At 31.4% G+C, this 18,245-nt stretch overlaps 1 protein-coding gene across 1 annotated transcript; it reads left to right on the top strand.

The window, feature by feature from the left end:
• Window positions 1–2,460: 2,460 nt before the first annotated feature.
• LOC116655138 lies at window positions 2,461–17,955 on the top strand. Its single transcript, XM_032452434.2, has 4 exons — window positions 2,461–2,888; window positions 6,701–6,886; window positions 17,576–17,627; window positions 17,729–17,955. The coding sequence occupies exons 1-4, from the start codon at window positions 2,786–2,788 to the stop codon at window positions 17,754–17,756; spliced, it is 369 nt and encodes a 122-aa protein (XP_032308325.1). The 5' UTR covers window positions 2,461–2,785; the 3' UTR covers window positions 17,757–17,955.
• The last annotated feature ends 290 nt before the right edge of the window (window positions 17,956–18,245 follow it).

Here is an 18,245-nt window from a genome sequence, read left to right as displayed (position 1 = left end):
GTTTTTTTTTGGTGGATTTTCGACAAGACAAGTTCACTTGAGAGTCCACAGACCCAGACTCTCCTACATAAATATATCAATCATTTAAACAAGAAACTAATAATAAATGTCAGCTCATAATGGAAAATAAAGTTCAGTGGCCTCCGAGTAAAATATATTCTTTCTTATATATTCTTATTTTGCTAAACAAAAAAAAACATACAATTTTAGTTGAAATAAAAATATCAGGTTCAATGAACTTGAACAATTGCTTCTAAAAATTATTATTTTTTTTATCTTATCACTTTTGTTCTAGTTTTTAATTATCAGCGTAGCAATTAATTCCGGTTTGTTTATATTTTATGCTGACCAGCCCAGTCCCAGTCCCAGGCCCAGTTACTTAATAATTCATATCACCTGGTAACAAGAATGAAGCAATTAAATATTTTATTTGTGCCATCGATTTGGCCGCCTTTTTCAACTTTAATCGATAGTTGGAAATTCCTTTTATTTTATTTTTTTTTGGGAGTTTTCTTTATGTTGCAGGCACGGTGAAAAATTATGTTAAAAAAAATAAATAATAAATTTATTTAAAGATGTTCAAAATGGATTAAAAATACTAAAAATATTTTTAGAGTTTTATCCGAATACAAAAATTAATTTTGCTTTAAAATTTGTTTATTTTTTTTTTGTGATAGAAATTGTCTTAAAAAAACTGTTTTATGTGTTGTAAATATTTAACAAAATACATAAAACTAAAATTTTATAAAACAAATATTTTTATTATTTCTGAAATTAATTAAAAATCTTATAAAATACAAAAATAATATCTTTTGAATTGTTTATGTCTTCTTAAAGTCTTCTTAATCTTAAAATAAATTTAAAGATGTTTAATTTGGATCTTATAAGCAATAAAATTAAATAATTTGCCATAAATTAAAATATATTTTTTCAAATTAACAATTTAACCAAGAATATTGCCCTTTTTTCTCCCACAAGAATATGTTCTGATGACTTCTTAGGCATAGTTATTAGGCAGTAAACCCCTTTCAAATACCTCCATTTAAATACAAAAAAAATCGCCAAATTTTTCTTCGAGTGCCTTGTGCAACATATATATTTATAAAATATATATATATATATTTGTAAATTTTTTATAGGCCGCCCGAGGGGAAAATTGGCCTGGTACAACACAAGGTATTAGCATTAGCATTCAGCGGGGCATTCAGGTTTTGTCAGAGCGAGATGGCAAATACCGAAGAATGCCGGCCTCCCCCACTCCCCTTGTACTGTCTTGGCCAAATACCCCCCACCCACCTCTCCACACCCCCCTCTTTTGGCCACAATAACAAGCTGTTGGTATGCGAATGCTGGAACTTTTGGAATTAGAATGTAAAGTGAAAGGAGTTCTACAGGTTAATGCCATGCCAAAAGTCTTCCATCTCCGTCTACGGTCGTCTCTTCTGGGCTCCTTCTTCTGGTCTTCTTCTTCTTGTAGCCTCAACATCATCGCCATTCCTCACCATTCTTCACAATTCTTCTCGATTCTTTTCTTTTCTTTCGGCGAGCAAGCGAGCGAGCGACTCCATGCGACGTTTTAATGAATGAGGAATGACTGCATGAAAATTACCTCGGCACGATATCTTAACAACAAAAAAAACTAAAAAAAAATACGTAAAAAATAAAAAATAAATAAAAAAACAAAGATAGATAGATGTTAGGTGAAAGAGATGGCCTACAGCCGTGTGGTATGCAGCAAAAGAGACAGCAAGTCTGCAAATATATACTACTCATTACGGTAAAGGCCGTCAGGAACAAAAAAAAAATAAATTTTAGCAAAATGGAAAAAAATTAACGCCAACTGGCTAAAAATCAAACAAAGCCTCAAAATGGGTCGTCACAGTTGCCATTGGGACACGGATGTTCAGAAATTGATGGATTGGATTGCGATTGGGGGTCTTTAATATCCGGAAATTGTTCAAAAGAGTTGAGAAGAGTTAAGAACTTAACTTTAAGACTTAAGAGTTAAGAGTTTAGGAGTTAAGAGTTAAGAATTTAAGATTCAAGTCTTTTTTTTTATAAAGTTTCTATTGAAGTTTTTCAACTCTTTTTTCTAAAAGTCTTCTGATTATTTCTGTTCTATAATTGTTCCTTAAAATCAAAATTTCAACGATTTCTATTTGTTTCTTAATATATTTTTTTTAAATGTTTATATTCTAAATGTTTTTTTTCTAACTTTACACAAAATTGCTTATTTTTTTATAATGTTTCCTTAAATTTTATGGCTTAATTTTTAAAGAAGTCTTCTTTATAAAGCAGCCTATCAGTATACATTTTTAACAGATTAATAAAATATTAAATAATATTATATTAAAATATAATCACTTTCTCCCTAAAACCCCCTACCAAAATCTGTTAAAATCTCTATAATAGATAGGTGTTCTAACATATCTATTCGTATTGTAATATATTCTAGGAATGCCATTCCAAAAGGAGCCAGTTGAAACAATTTAGAAATGCCAGCAGGCTGGGGCATTATCGTCCGTATCGGCCACGGAAGAAGATTATTAACCCAGAAATAGTTTTTCGTGTAGGATTAGTGTGAAATATATTTAGTGGGACAGTGAGACGGTCGGACATTTAGGCAAAGTGACAGAAAGCCAGAAGGACTGTCAGACGATGAGACAGCCAGACAGCAGCCAGTTGAACCAAAACGTCGAGGAGGTGGCTAAGGAGTGGGCGTGGACGCGGACACATTCTATAGGATTTGGATTGTATTGGATTGGATTGGATTGGATGAGGCGAGATGAGGCGAGATGAGACGAGACGAGAAGCTATGAAGATGTCGCCTGACAACCGACCAGGCACACGGCAACAGTTCCCCAAAAACACTAAACTGGAAGAAACAGGTGAGTGGTTTATTACTTTTTTTTTATATTATATTTTATTAAATATAATTAAGTCTTATAAATACTGCTGTAAATCATGTTTTTTTATACGATAAATAATTTCTTATACGATATACTTTAAACGATGAATTTTAAACGATCTTTTTTTTAAGGATGTGTTAAATAACAAATTATCATATTTCATTTTTAATTACTTGCTTTTTATAATATTTTTATTTTGAAATATTTTTTTGAATATTTTAATTTTTCAAACAATATTCTATCACAAAAACTGACTAAAAAAAAGGTAAGACCAATAATAGTAGGTTGTAAAATTTCTAGAGTTTTTTCTACAATTTTTTATATGAAAATGCTTAAGTTTAAAGAAATTTATATGTTTTTTGAGTCAATTATAAAAATTTTAAATGATAAACAAAAGCCTTTCAAATTAAACATTATTATGAAGCAACTAATAGCACATAAACAAAGAAACCTTGTTCCAATTCTCTAGGGTATTTCTTGTGAAATATTTTTCTCGCAGTGCAGACATAGCCCCTCGACCCATCCGTGGCTTTCCACGGCTTTTCTTCCGCGTGTCTGAGTCTATTTTGAGGCAACTAATCGCCCAGAACGTTGACAACGTCGCCAAAGGCCGCCAACGCAGTCTCAGTCTCAGTCGCAGTCGCAGTCACCGTCGCTGCTTGCTGCTCAGTCAATACCAGAGTTTTTCCATTTTCCACCCAAAACCCACACAAGCACACACATAGAGACTATAAGAAAATTTAACATATAATTTTCCACTTTCCATTTGGCCCCGGCCTGGGCAGGAGAATGTCTTGTTGCCATAGGACGCACATAAATTAATTGACATTTATGGGGACGCTTTTCCACATTGAGGAAAAACGGAAAATTACACACACACATCGCACATCGCACACCGCACATCGGGGTGGAAAAATTCCTATGGATGGGAAAAAAAGCTAAAGCATTTGCCCGAAAAACTAAAAATGTGAAAAAAAAAAAAAATAGTAAGAAAGGTGCATGTATTTTTAAACTTGCATGGAATTTTCTATTTGTCAGCTAAGCATCTCAAAGATACATATCTCTGTCCGTCTCGATCTCCATCTCCGATCTCGGGGTTTTCCTTTTCCCCCATTTCCCCCCTGAACAAAAAATTTCAATTTTCATTCCCATTCAGAGTCACCCAGTAGTGGGACTCTATTTGAAAATTGTCTATTTTATTTTTATACAGTCGAATATTTGTACGAAAACGGGGCTACATTTTCCAACAATTTTTAGAAAAGTCTCTCATGTCGTTGTCGTCGCTTGGGATGGCGCCTTTGGATCGGACTACACTGGTCACTACTACGGCTGGGATACAATAAATTAACAGGACAGCTATTTTTAGGTAGTCTAGGGTAGTTTTCCAAAGGGGCTTGAGATTCGTATTTGAATCTATTGTTTGGTATTATTATTATATGGTATTGTTGGAGTATTTCTAACAAGTAGGGACATATTTTAAAGTCTGCTATTCTAATTAAAAGCTATTATGTATTAAAAAATACAATAATTATTCTATAACTTTCTCAAGATTAAAACTTCTCTTTTTTTTTGATAGAAAATACTAAATATTCCCTTAAATACTAAAATAATTTATTTTTCAAAGCCAAGAACTTTAAAATATTTTTTAAATTGTTTAAATAAAATATTTCATTTTATTTCATTTTGAATGAATGATAACAGAAGAAATTAGAATTTAAATGCTTTAAAATTTTAAATCAAATTAAAGAAATATATTGTAGGCATTAAAAAGGGGTTAAATATTATAAACATATAATCTAAAATTTTTAATATATATTTTTTTTGTTAAAAAATATTTTTTTAACTCCAACTATCCCCAAAAAAAAAACCAAAACACTTCGGCATCCAAGAGGCAGTGCAGCAGTGGCAGTCGTTTTGTTGCAAGCTGTCACTTAATTACAGCCCCGCCCCCGATTCAGGCCACACCGCCCCCTGTCAGAGCCAACTTCTCCACCACCTCCCCACTTCCCCCCTCTCACCAACTCCAATTTTTTGTGATCCATATGCACTAACTTGTATTATTTAATAATTGCCAACAGCAGTGAGCAGTTTCACTGGAAAAACTCGGGGTCAGAGCGACGTGACTTCCGTTGCCATGCGAAAAAAAAACTTTTCTCACTCGGAAAATGGGAAAATTTATGGTAAGAGAAGGGGGGGGGGGGGGGGGGAGGAGGAAAGCAAGGGGACTGTCAACAGGATATGTCTAGTGTGTGTTGTCGTCGTCGGTTTGCTGATGGCATAATTAATGCTCTGCTGTGACAACAACTGCAAATGCAATATAGAAACCAGCACCGCCCACTTTTCCCGCTTTTCCCACCACCCACCGCCTTTCTCCCGTTCGGCTTTTGGTTTTTGAAGTTTGTTTCATATTAACACACGCTTTTCCGGTTTTCCACAGCCCCCCCATATACGCTTTCCATTTGTGTCTGAGTGAGTGAGTGGGGAAAAAAAAAAGGAAAATTGAAAAGAAAAATGCAACTTTGATTGACAGCAGCCGAGTGCTATTTGTGGTATATGTGTTTTCTATACTATTTTCTTTATATATGTGTGTGTTGATGGGGAGTTGGGGGCATTGACACGCCCACATTTTGGCATGCCAAGTGCGGTTTCCAGATTTCCACAAAATGTCTTTTCCTTTTTTTTTCCTTTCTTTGCTTTGATATTTGAGTTGGGCAATCGGGGAGATGGGAAAAGTATAGTTTTTCGGCTTTTCGTTGTATTTTTTTTATGAGTTAGAGGCTTTTAAGTATGTTTTAAATGCTTTTCGTTTTTTTCCCATCATAAATTATTAATTTTTAATAGATATTTTTTTTATAGGCATTATTAATGGATATTATATGGGTTTTAAATGATTTATAAAGGATTGGTTTTTTAAGTTGCTTTGAAAGATAAAAAAAAAAATAAACCAAGAGTTTAGATCTTAATTTTAAAAGATTTTTAAAACAAAAATTATCAATTTATATTATATATTTTCCATTCTAAATAATGAATAATTTACTATATTTTTATTTTGAAATATTTTTATAGATTTTTTTAAATTTCTTCCTTTAAAGCTTTTTTTTCTAGAACTTCTTATAATTTGTGTATTTATTTTCTTATTCATAAAGAAAATTGTATTTTAAACTACAATTTTATTAAAATACATAAATTTTATCATTTGAAATGTTAAATATTTTAAACATATTTTTAAAAAAAATCTTCCTCAAAATAAACTTAAACCAAATTCCAAAATCACCAACAAAATATCATAAATTCTTCCTGAAACCTTTAAAACCACTATTAAATGCTGGCAAGAAAAACCTTAAACCTTGTATACAATTTCCACAAAATAAAATAAGAAGAAAATCATGAGGAAAATGCACCTTTTCTGAAAAATTTCTTCTGGTAAATATTTCATGGATTTTCGCAACAGTTTTTCCCATCATTTTTGCGAAGCAGCCAAGCCCAAAAAAGCCAAGCCAAGCCAAGCCTTCCCTGGATCCTTCATATTTTCCACATTTTCCGCATTTTCCAAAGGGGGAGGAGAGGGAACAGGGGGAGGAAGGCCACCCACAAAATGTCTGCAGGCTGTCGAAAGTGAAATAGTGAACCAACCTAGAAACGAGCGAACTACCGCATAATAAACATATTTTCTCCCCCGAGAGTACCCCCTCGAATCAAACCAGTTTTTTAAGCAATTTTTTTTTTATTCATTTTTTTTTTTGTATACAATTTTAATCCGTTCCACGCAATTCCGTTCCGTTCCGTTCCAGTTTTTTTTTCCTTCTGGGGCCCAGACAGAGCGTCGTCTGAAGGCATGCGGATGCTGGGAGTCCCTGGGAGCGAGCGAGATGCTGTCAGTGCCGGAGCGAGACAGCCTCTGACGCGGCTAGAGAAACTTTGGATGAATGAATGCAGGCTGGAGTCGGAGGTGCAGGCCATGCACTGCGAGAAAAGGGGTAAGTACACTCGTTATTTATTAGAAAAATAGAATTAAATAGTAAACATGGGAAACAAATAATAGAAATGGCGTAGAAATTGACTTAAAAGTGTTTCAAACATCAAGATTTTCAATTTTTTCCAATTTTTAGTCAAAAGTGTCCAAAATCCCAACTTCCAATAGACATAACTCGGCTAATACTTGTCAGAACACGTAGTGTTTTACCTTCCCGATCTCAGCTCAGCGAGTACTATCATTTCCAATCAAAATCTGAGAAACTAAAATCAGATCAATTTTTTGAAAATTTTCCAAGGGGTACCATCATAAAAATATTGAAAAAATCGATAATTTTTTTTTGTTCTACTTTTATCAAGTTTCGATGCAGATCGAAGGGCTGGAGTTCTCTGATTTAAAAATGGTATTCTGTTTTAAAATCGGTTGGGATATGGCCGAGATATTGTCCAAAAAGTGTTAAAAAATGTTAGGTTTTCAAAATTTTTAGTTTTTAAAATAACATGCGACCAAACTCCATCTTCCAGTAAGCATAACTTGGCTAATATTTGTCCGATTTCGAAAAGTTATACCTTCCCGATCTTAGATTTTTTAGTACTATCATTCTCAATTAAAATCTGAGAAACTAAAATTTGAGCCAATTTTTCAAAATTTTCTAAGGGGTACCATCATAAAAATTCTCAAAATTTGAGCCAAAATTTTTTCTTTTGATTTTCTAAAAATTTTAGTGCAACTTTAATGGCAAACGTTTTCTGATTTATAATTGGTATTTAGTTTTTCAGAGGGTTGAAAATTGTGCAAGATATTGACTAAAAGGTTTAGAAAAATCATGGCTTTTTTTGAATTTTTTATTTGTTGGCCAAACATGGCAAAATGCCATTTTTCAAAGCCCATAATTTGGCTAATAGTAGTCTGATCGTTAAATGTTATACCTTCCCGATCTCAGCTCTTTGAGTATTATCATTCCCAATCAAAATCTAAAAAACTAAAATCTGAGCCAATTTTCGAAAATTTTCCATGAAAAAGCCAACAAATTGGTCCTTTATTTTTTTTGTCAAAATTTGCTATATTTTTATATGCAGATTTAAGGGGATTTTTATCCTGTTTCGTAAATGACATTTTGTTTTTAAATCGGTTGGAAATTGAACGAGATATTCGCTTAAAGGCTTCGAAAAAATCAACATGTTTTAGTTTTTGTTTAATTTTTTTTATTAATTCATTATTTTTTGGCCCAATATTTTTATTCAAACTTTATAACTTGGCTAATACATTTTTGATCTTTAGATAAATTATTACAATTGAAATAAACAAGTTATAGCCTATTTTATCCTTGATTTAAATATAAAAATACATATTTTTTTTTATTTTATACTATAGCTTAAATATCTCGAAATGTAGCACAATTTTTTTCCAAGTGTAAGCCCCACTCTAAGTTGATTTTTTTTTGTCCACACGTAGGCAGCAGTCCTGAGATCGTAGACAAAAGCAACCTGAATGGCTTGTAGTGGTTATTGTTTTTGCAGCTGTAGTTTGTCAGTAAATAAACCTGTGTTTTCTTGTTCATTTTTTTCTTATTTTTTTGCTAGTATTTTTTTTTATTTTTATTTTTTTTTGCATCAGATAAGTTAATTGGCCGCTTTGGCCCAAAGGGAAATGATTGCTGTGACTTGCTATTGCTATTGCTGTTGCTGTTGCCGAGTTGCTGTTGGCAAAACTTGTTGTAGCCATAGCCGTGCCTCTAAAATGCAACAGCAACATTGTAAGTGCAACAACAATAGCAAAAATAACAAAAACAAAAACAACAATTGCCGCCAACTCGTAACCCAGTGACACAGTTTTGATTGAATTGAATGGACGGTACGGACTTGGAGTGCAATTGAGTTGAGTCGAGTTCAGTTTGCATTCAGTTGAATTTGTGCAAGTTGCACCGAGGCACCGAGGCTCACCCAGTGCCAGAAGGCCTCCAAAACCGATTCAAACCGATCGCAACTGATCTGATCGAGTGCGAGCTGCATTTTTGAATAAATATTCTTAAGAAGATAGGTTTTTTGTTATTTTTTTTTGGCAAAAGAAAAATTGAAATAATTGCTGGTAAAAAAAATAAATTATTTAATAAAATTAAGAAAATATAGGCAATAAAATAGTAGAATAGATAGAATAGTAATCGAAAATAAATATATAAATAAAAGAATAACTAAATCGTATAAATTATATAGAAAATGTTCTTAAAAGCCTGATGGTATTATTTAAATATTCTATAGAAAACTATTCCTTTTATGAATATTAATTTTAAAAAAATATTAAGGAAATCAGGGGATTCGATTAAAATCCAATTCAGTTTTTAACTTTTTATGTAGTATATTAGAACCAGATATTATATTTGGAAAGTAATTAAAAAATATACTTTTAAAGGCATTTTTCAGCTAAAATTGTGTAAAGAAATTAATCCATTATTTTTAAATCTAAACTATTTTTCTCTTCTTTGTAATATATTTCTTAAAAAACAAGTTACATATTGTTTCTAAATCTGATAACATTTTTATAAAATTTCTTAAACAAATGAATACAAAATATGTTGAAACTATTGCTGCCTAAAATTCTAATAATTAATATTTACTACAAGAATTTGCAGTAAGAAGTAGGAATGGAATGGAATTAGTAACTTAAATTTTAATATAAAATTCCAGTAAATATTTCAAGAACCTTAAAAAAAAGAGAATTTTAGAAAACCATCTCTAAACCATAATCTCAAACTTTTACTTTATTTCTGAAACAAAGTTGCCACCTCTATTGTTGCTATAATTTTCCTTTATAATGATTAGATATAAAATGTAATTAATTTATAAAATTACATTTTTCCCGCCCCATTTCCCATGGGTAGCCGGTGGATGCTCTGTACATCTGTTCAGTCATTTATTTCCCCCCTCGGTTGACCCTCCAGCGCGCGATAATTTAATTAAGCCGACATGACAATTCACAAAGAGATAATTGCTAAATTACCGACAACAACCACAATGGCAACATGGCACAACACAAATGCCAACACCAACTGCATCACCAAAAGGCATAAAAAATTAACAAAAAAAAAATAAGTACAAAGCAACGTTGAATGACAAATGCAAGGGAACTAAAAAAAATTTAATAATTGACCAAAAAGGTAAACACAGAAGATTTGTTTGAAAAATTAGTTGGCCACATGCAACTGCATTGATCGGAAAATCAGAGAGCGTATCAATTAGTGTCTTGGTATGTGTGTTAGTTAGTATATGTACTAGTGTGTGTGTCAACTGAATGGTCTTCTCCTAAAAAGCCTCAAATAGAGTTGTTGGTCGAAGCAAAGTGCCTAAAAGCACGAATGCCTCTAATGGCTTTCCTCTGCGCGCCTCATCAAATTGTTTTCATTCATAAAATGGCAAAAAATCAGGGGTTTTCTAGGCAATATTCAAATGCTCTTCTTTTGGAATGAGGAATAATTAAAAAAAGATAGAAAATATTAAAAATAATGTAACAAATATTATAATAAAAAATTCTAAAACCTCTTAAAGAGCTAGGAATAATCCAAACAACATTTTTTTCAACTTTTAGAAATTTAAAATAATTTCTGAAATCAACATAAAAATAAAAATTGTTCAAAAAATTAATCCTCATATTTATATTAATTTTTAAAACTTTTTCATACTTTCAAAAAATTAAACACAACATAAGCTAGAAAAATCTTGGCACTGAAAAAATATAAGTTTCCACAGAAATCAAAGAAATTTATTTTTTAAGACAAAACACCTTAAATAATTTTGAAATCTAGATAAAATATTAAATTTTAAAATTTAAATCTTACAACTCGAAAATATAGAAATAATTTTTAAGAGGCTAAAGTGCTCGATCTAAGAATTACTCCATACAATTTTGTGGATGAGTGTATAATTTTTCAGAGTGCATAGTGAAAAAAAACTAGCTACCGGAAGTGACGTAACATAAAAAATGAACTGCAAAAGGTAGAGAGGGGGAGAGAGAGACACTGCCACAGTGGCAGCGGCAGCGGCAGACGCAGACGCGCGCCGCAGATTTAACGCACCGCTGACTTTGAGGTTTGTGTCCAAAGTCTTTCGTTTCGTTTTCCATTTTTTCCATTTTTCGTTTCATTTTGTTCCCATTCCTGACCTCGTATGCCTCGATTTTTTTTTCCGCGGGGGTGCTGTGCTACACACAGTTTCAATTGTCAACCCAGCATGCAAATCCGGTGGAAACGAGCTACTCCAAACTGGCCATGCAACCTGGTCCCTGGCCCCTGGTCCCTGGTCCGCCCCAGACCTGGCCCCCTTTCTGCATCTTGCCTCTGCGGAATTTCTTGTTTGGTTTTCTTCTCATTCAGCGTAATTCGTGATGTAAGCTTACTGGAGTGGCGGAGATTGTGGGTGGGAGTGGTGTGGTGTGGTGTGGTGCAGTGCCACAGCCATTCATTGACCAAAGTGGGCTAATGTCACCTGGCTTTGACACTCTGCCAGCTCTGCTAACTTGGCCAACTGGAAGTCGCAATATGCCATTGTGCCAAGGTGAATCTGCAGCTGAAAGAGTTCATATTTGATATTTATAATTGGATTTTTTTTAGGAGAAAGGTTTCTTGGGGTTATGACTATAGTTTTTTTTTTTTTTTAAATAGATATATAATTTTAAACTCTAAAGATCAGGAAACCTTGACTTTTTAAACTTCAAATGTAATTTAAAAATCATTATTTAGTCTTAAAAATTAAAAAGAAATATATTGAAACCAACCTCTTCAATGATTTGCTTAAAAATAAAATAATATAAAAAAACAGACCAAAATAGATGCTAATAATATTAAATATTTTTCAAAAATTTATAAATGAATTTTAATGACTTAAATAATTTTTAATCATTATTCCCATACAAATTTTGATGATTACTCTGGAAAGTACAATATTCTTAGAAATAGAAAAAAGAAAATCATTACTCAGTGTTTTTTATAAAATTTTCTTCTAATATGTATTCTGATAAAAACATAACTTCCTTCATTGAAATGCGTGATTAAGTGGCCGGCCTCGCACTAACAGTAGTGCCCTGCAGATATGGGAAAAAATGCGAACCCATTTTCTCCGTTCAATTGAAGTGATTAGCATATCGGCATTCCAATTCCAGAATGCATTGAATGAATAATCGACATCGAACGCGCCTTTTAAAAAAAAAAGTCTGTGTGAGAGTTATTTATGCGACCGATACGAAGTGGTATGCCAGTGGTGAGGTTATTGGGCTCTTCTGCGGTTTTTGGTTTGCAAAAAAAATTAAGAAAATATAGGAAGATTTTAAAAAAGATTTTTCTTTGAAAAATATTCAGAATTATCAGTTTTTAAATCAGAAAAATTATGAGGAAGTTGCTTCATTTGTTATTTGTTAAAAAAAATGTTTTAAAATTTCTTGCTATAGTTAAAAAAAAATATTTTTAAAAAAATTATGAATTTATTTAAAAGAGATTTGAAAAGAATTTGTTTCAAAAGTCTTCAAGATTCTTTAATTTCTACGCTTAAAAAAAAATATAATTAAAAAAAATTCTTCAGTATTATATTTTTCTTATATTATTTTATGCATTATATTTTAAACTCTTATCTAATTTTATTTCGAAACAGTAATTTTTGAATATTATTTTGTATAAAAAGTAAATGTTTCAGCAACATGTTTCCCACTCACTGACTTTGCAAACACAAAAAGCAAAGCCAATGGGGGACTCGAATGACTCGAAACTGGAGCCACTCAAGAGCATGAGAAGCCGAGAAAGAAACGGCTAGCTTAACAGAGAGAGAGAATCCGGCTTCTCCCTCTGCCAGAGAATAAGAGAAAGAGAATATTGACGCAAAAGCTTAGCCGGCAAAATGCGCGGCAGCGAGAGAATCAGTGAATGATTTTGTTCTTCCCGCGAGCTTTTTGCCATTTCACAATTTGGCGCGAAGCAAAAAAAAGCGAACTGTTCGTGTGATTGTGTCTGGCTTTTTTTTTTTTTTTTTGTTTAGCTTGAGCAAGGGCAGTATTTCAGGAGTGTGGTGGGGGGGGGGGGGACTAGCAGCAGGAGACAGACTGGGGGGTGGGGAGACCTGGAGGGGAGCCCTCGACGCGACGACGCCACTCATTTACTCACTTGCTCACTCACAAAATAGCGTAGTATTGATAGAAAAAAAAAAATACACACAAATTCCACTCTAGGCTGTTATTTATTTATTTTTAATTTTTCTTTTCTTTCAATCTTTTTTTTTTGCTATAGAGAACCTTCCACTTTGGCGGGAGGGAGGCGTTGGGCGTTCTACGTAGAAGTCTCAACACATTTTTAAATACAATTCTTTACAAAAAGTTAGATTTTTGATAAGTGGGGGCTTTTTTTTTTATAAAAACTTAAGTAGTTGAGAATTATTAAAGCTAACTAAGTTTGGTAAATTTGTTTACAATTTTTTAGATTAAATCTTTAAATGTTTTAAAAATTTCTTATCACAGTTTTTTTAACAGGAAGTTTTTGCTTAATATCTTAGAACTTCTTATAATTCTTTGTTTCTTATAATATTTTTTAAGATTTTTGTACCCAAATTTGTGTTGATTTTTGCTAAAATTTTAAGAAAACTTTTCTGTTTGGCCAGTTTTTGCTTTTTTAATTGAGATTTCTTAATAAATTTTTATTCTTATAAAATAAAATATATTCTCACAACCCATAAATTATTATTTTTTTAATTGAATTGACATTTAATTAATTATTTTTATTTATTTCCCCCTTAAAATTAATTTTGATTTATTTGCTTAAATTCCCAAAACATGATAATTTTTTTGTCTCTGTCGTCTGGAAAATTCTATAAATTATATTTCCAGAATCTGTTACCTAGTGAGTGTGTCTAGTATTTAAGTTCTACTATTTCGGACACATTTGTCTGGTATATATACGGGAATTTTGTGGTTTTTGTTAAATTTTTTGTTTTATTTTTTGCTTTCTGTTGCCTTTGGCGTGGGCGTCGTCGAAAATGTCTGCGAATTTCCCCGACACTCCCACCACCACCACCACCTACCACTCTTGTTGAAAGGAAAAGTGGTTGCCATTTCCATTTTCCAGATACCGTTACACCGTTAGGAGGAACAAAAACAAAAATGGTGGAAAATATATGGGGAAAATGATTCGCAGACAAAAATTTAATTGCGATGGCGACCTAAAATCGCCAAAAATAAGGGCGTTGGGGGGAAACTATAAATTTTGTTTCTTTTTTTTTTGGGCAACTGCCACGCCCCCTTTTACAATGGTTTTTATTATTTTTTTTAAGATTAAAGATTAAAGATGTCGAAGAAGAGTTTATAAAACTTGACTTAATTTATAATTTGACATTTATGCATTCTTTATGATTATTTATTACGTTAATTTTTTGATTAAAACTGGCGACGACAAGGCATTTGATAAAGATGTAGAAGAGGAAGCAGGAGTCACCCCAAAATGTGGCACTATCTTCTCCAGTCCACACCCCTCTCCAGTCTGTCTGCTGTCTGAAGAAATGTTTTCATTTTTTTTTTCGTTTTTGGTGGGTTCCGTGTGTGTTTCTGTGGCCTCTTAATTCATTTGCGACATTTATGGCTCCGTTTCGACTCAATTAGATAAACAGGGAAAATATGAAAAGGGGGGAGGGGTGAAGTTCATGATTCTTAAATTGATTGAAAAAAAAATATACAAAAAAAAAATCAACACAATTGCAAGAAATGTGAGGGTTAACTTATTACAGCTTGTTTTTGAAGGGGTTTATTTTAGTATAGTATATTTTAATAATTTAAATTACAATTTTAAATAAATATTAAACTTCATATTCAATACTGTTTTTTTTTAATTTTATTTTTAATCTGAAATCTCAAGAATGTCTTAAAAAATTAAGGATTGAATATTTCATTTTAGATATTTATTTATTTGGAAACCTCTTTATGTTCATCACTTTTTAAGTTTATATTTTGCAAATTTTTTTTCAATTTTTACCCTCAAAGTTAAACCCTTAAATTAACTAAAAAATCCTAAATTAAATTCAATTTCAAGGAATTCCTAAGCCATACCACAAATACCAATAAATTAACCCAAAAACAAGGCAAGTTCCCTTGAACTCTCATTACTTTTTAAAGAATATGTTCTAGCCCTAATCTCGGCTTAATCTTGGAAACTTAATAAATAGTTAATCAGACTAGCAAGAAGGCAAGTGCAAGATCCCCTTGCTATCTGAGCATGACAAATAATATTCCTTTTTAAGACACACGTGCTGCCATTCATTATTGCACGCCCAGTTGGTGTTGGCATTATAAAATGCGAATAATTATAGTATTTCTTTCGTTTTTTTTTTCTTAAATAATTTTTTTAATTTAATTTTTTTTTTTTGTCCGAATGAGTGGTGAGTCCGAATGTGAATTTCAGCTTAGAGACAAGGAGGAAACTCGCGCCGTCGAGTGCGAATTGTGAATTTTTGAATTGCGAAATGTTGCCAGGGCGGGCCAAGTGGTCATAATCAGCAGCATACATAAATTACACAGACAAATGCACACCAGACATCGTCGTCAGTGCATATATAATAAAATCTTTCTATACTCTCCTATATATGTATATTAAAAAAAAAAACCAAAATAAAAATATAAAAAAATTTATATTATTTCATTATCATGAATTTGATATTCGAGATTTTTTTTTCTTTCTTTTCTTTCGAGTTTGCTGATTTTTTGTATATTATATATTTTATTTATTTTTTATTTGTATTGCCAGTTCAACTTCCGTCCCCGAATATTATTCCATAATATTAAAAGTTGCTTCTATAAAATAAAATATTTATTTTTACAGACTGTGAAATGTGTGAGAAATAAAAAAAGCAAACAAGTCGTAAAAATCAAAAAGTTGGTCCAAAATAAAAGTGCCATTAAAAACTTGAAGTATTTGCACTGTTTCTGTCATCGTAAAAAATTTCCAAGTGACGCAAAAATATTGTTTTTTTTTTCATTTTTTTTGCACACATTCCAAGTTGCCCTTCGCCCTCAACTTGGAACACTAAAGATTATGGATGTTCATGGTTAATGGGGATTATGTCTGAAGTTCACCGATTCCGTTCCGGAATAAAAAAAATACTGCATATCATATATTTTTTTATTCGGTTTTGGGAGATATTACTATACATTCTAATGGGAAATTGAAGTTAAACAATTGAAATTTAAGGGCGTAGTTTTCATTAGTGTGGCAGTTGAAGTGATTGTCGCGAGGAGAGTGAGGAATTTGAATTTGAAACATTCCGATAAGATTACAGATCTCGGGAGATAAAAGTTTCAGTTGAAAGAACTAATAATGTTAAGTAGTCAGTGGGTGCTCTTTTAATTTGGAAATAAAAAGGGGGTTTTCTTAAAATAAATTTAATATTCTATTTAATTTTTAATAATTTTCTGAGTTAGTAAATTAAAGCTTTTTTTTAACAAATAAACTAAAATGAAAACCCTGCTGTTTAGTCTAAAATAAAAATATATTTAAACACACATTTATGCAATAAAATTACGCTTTAATCTTTATGGTCGCTTGCAGTTCCGCATTCGGCGGCATTCAGCATGAAATGTTCTATTTCTGAAAATACATTCTGATATTCCTCGAAATTTGATAATAGAACTCATGCAAATTAAGAATAAGAGCTCGCTCGTAAATCACCAAATGATCTCATTCCGCAAATGCCACTAAAAACAAATATAGCCAAGGAACATTTTCCATTTTTCAACCATATTTCTAATGTAAAATTCGCGTATTATCAGTTTTCCAGGAATAAGGGGTTCCCAACTTGTGTTTCCAATTATTGTTTATTTTTTTTTTTACTATTTTTTTTTCACAATCGCATCGGGACATTTGATATTCTACTACTCTTAATTTTTTTTATTTGCTGTATTTTATTTTGTCTACTTGTTATTGCTGTATTTTTTTTCTATTTTGTTGATTTTATTTTTTTTTTGCACGCTATTCCTAGTATTATTATTTATGTCTTGGCTGCGTTTTTGTTTATATTTTTGTTGCTGGCTTTTGGCTTTTCTATTTGCAGCGTTTTGTTTAGTATTTTTACGTAATTTTATTGTTTTGTTTTTAATTTTTTTTTGTATTTCTTTTTTTTCGCGCCCTGCACTTTGTCACCCTCTCTATCTCGCTTCTTATATCCATCTCTTTCTTCTACTGGCCCTGTCACTGTCAGTTTTCCATTTTTTATTTATTTTTTATTTTTTTTTTTCTGTGTGCATTTGGCAAATTAGCTTTGCTGCTGCATTATTTAAAATGTCATTTAGTGTGAGTGTTTTTTTCTTTTCCTTCAATACCCTGTAATATTAGACTCTTTTGGGATTTAAGGAAAATTTTACAAAACAATTATCTATAAATAATATAAATAATAATAAATATAAAAAAATACTCAAAAAAATCACTTTGAATTTATTCTTTTGATTCTAAAACAGACTACTCTTTTTAAATACCAATCAAAATATCATTTTTTATTTACTTTTTATTAATTTTTACTAAATAAGTCGTTTAATTTATTCTTTGAACTCTTAAAAAGACTAATATTTAACTACCAATTGCCATATAAAAAATATCTTTTAAAAAATCCCACCATATTTTTTTTTATTTATTATTTTTTTTACTAATTTTTTTTACTAATTATTTTATTTTTTTCCACAGGAATAGAAAGCCAATACCCCGGGAATACAAAGCCAAGGAATCAAGTTACTAGGTAAGTGAAGTATTCTTATTACCTCAACTTTTGCCTTTTGTTTATACTTTTTTTGTTGTTGCTGTTTTTTTTTTTTGCTTTGCTTTTTATCGCTTTATCAGCAATTTGAAATGTGGGAACCACAGGTAGTACCCCTCCCCCGCCCCTTAATGGGCGTGGTCGTAATGGAACGCTTGCAAATTCTGTGCAAAAAAACTTAAAAAAAAATAGGAAGAAAAAAAAAGAAGAAATAACAAAAACAACGTGTCCGTTCAATTCTCCCAACGAGAAAGTTGATACTGGCAGTTGCAAGTGGCTGCCACTCGTACACTGAGAAAAAATAATAAGGGCAGGGGTCGTTTTTCAAGATATTTTATTTGGAAAAATAATACATAATATATAAATAAAGTAAGTAACTACTTAAAATAATTTTATTAATTTCTATATAGTATTTTAACTTATTATACTAAATTATATTCAATATTAAATATATATATTTTTTCATAATTAATACCAAAAATTAATTACTAATATTTGGTATAATATTCTTACTTATGATATTTTATATTTCTTCTGGAAAAAATACTTTTCTAAACCATTTTCTAAATTTATTTTTATTTTCCTAGATGAATTATAAAT

This window comes from Drosophila ananassae, chromosome XR (genome assembly GCF_017639315.1).
Source record: "Drosophila ananassae strain 14024-0371.13 chromosome XR, ASM1763931v2, whole genome shotgun sequence".
In the NCBI taxonomy this organism is placed as follows: Eukaryota; Metazoa; Arthropoda; class Insecta; order Diptera; family Drosophilidae; genus Drosophila; species Drosophila ananassae.
This window is presented reverse-complemented; position numbering and strand designations above follow the sequence as displayed.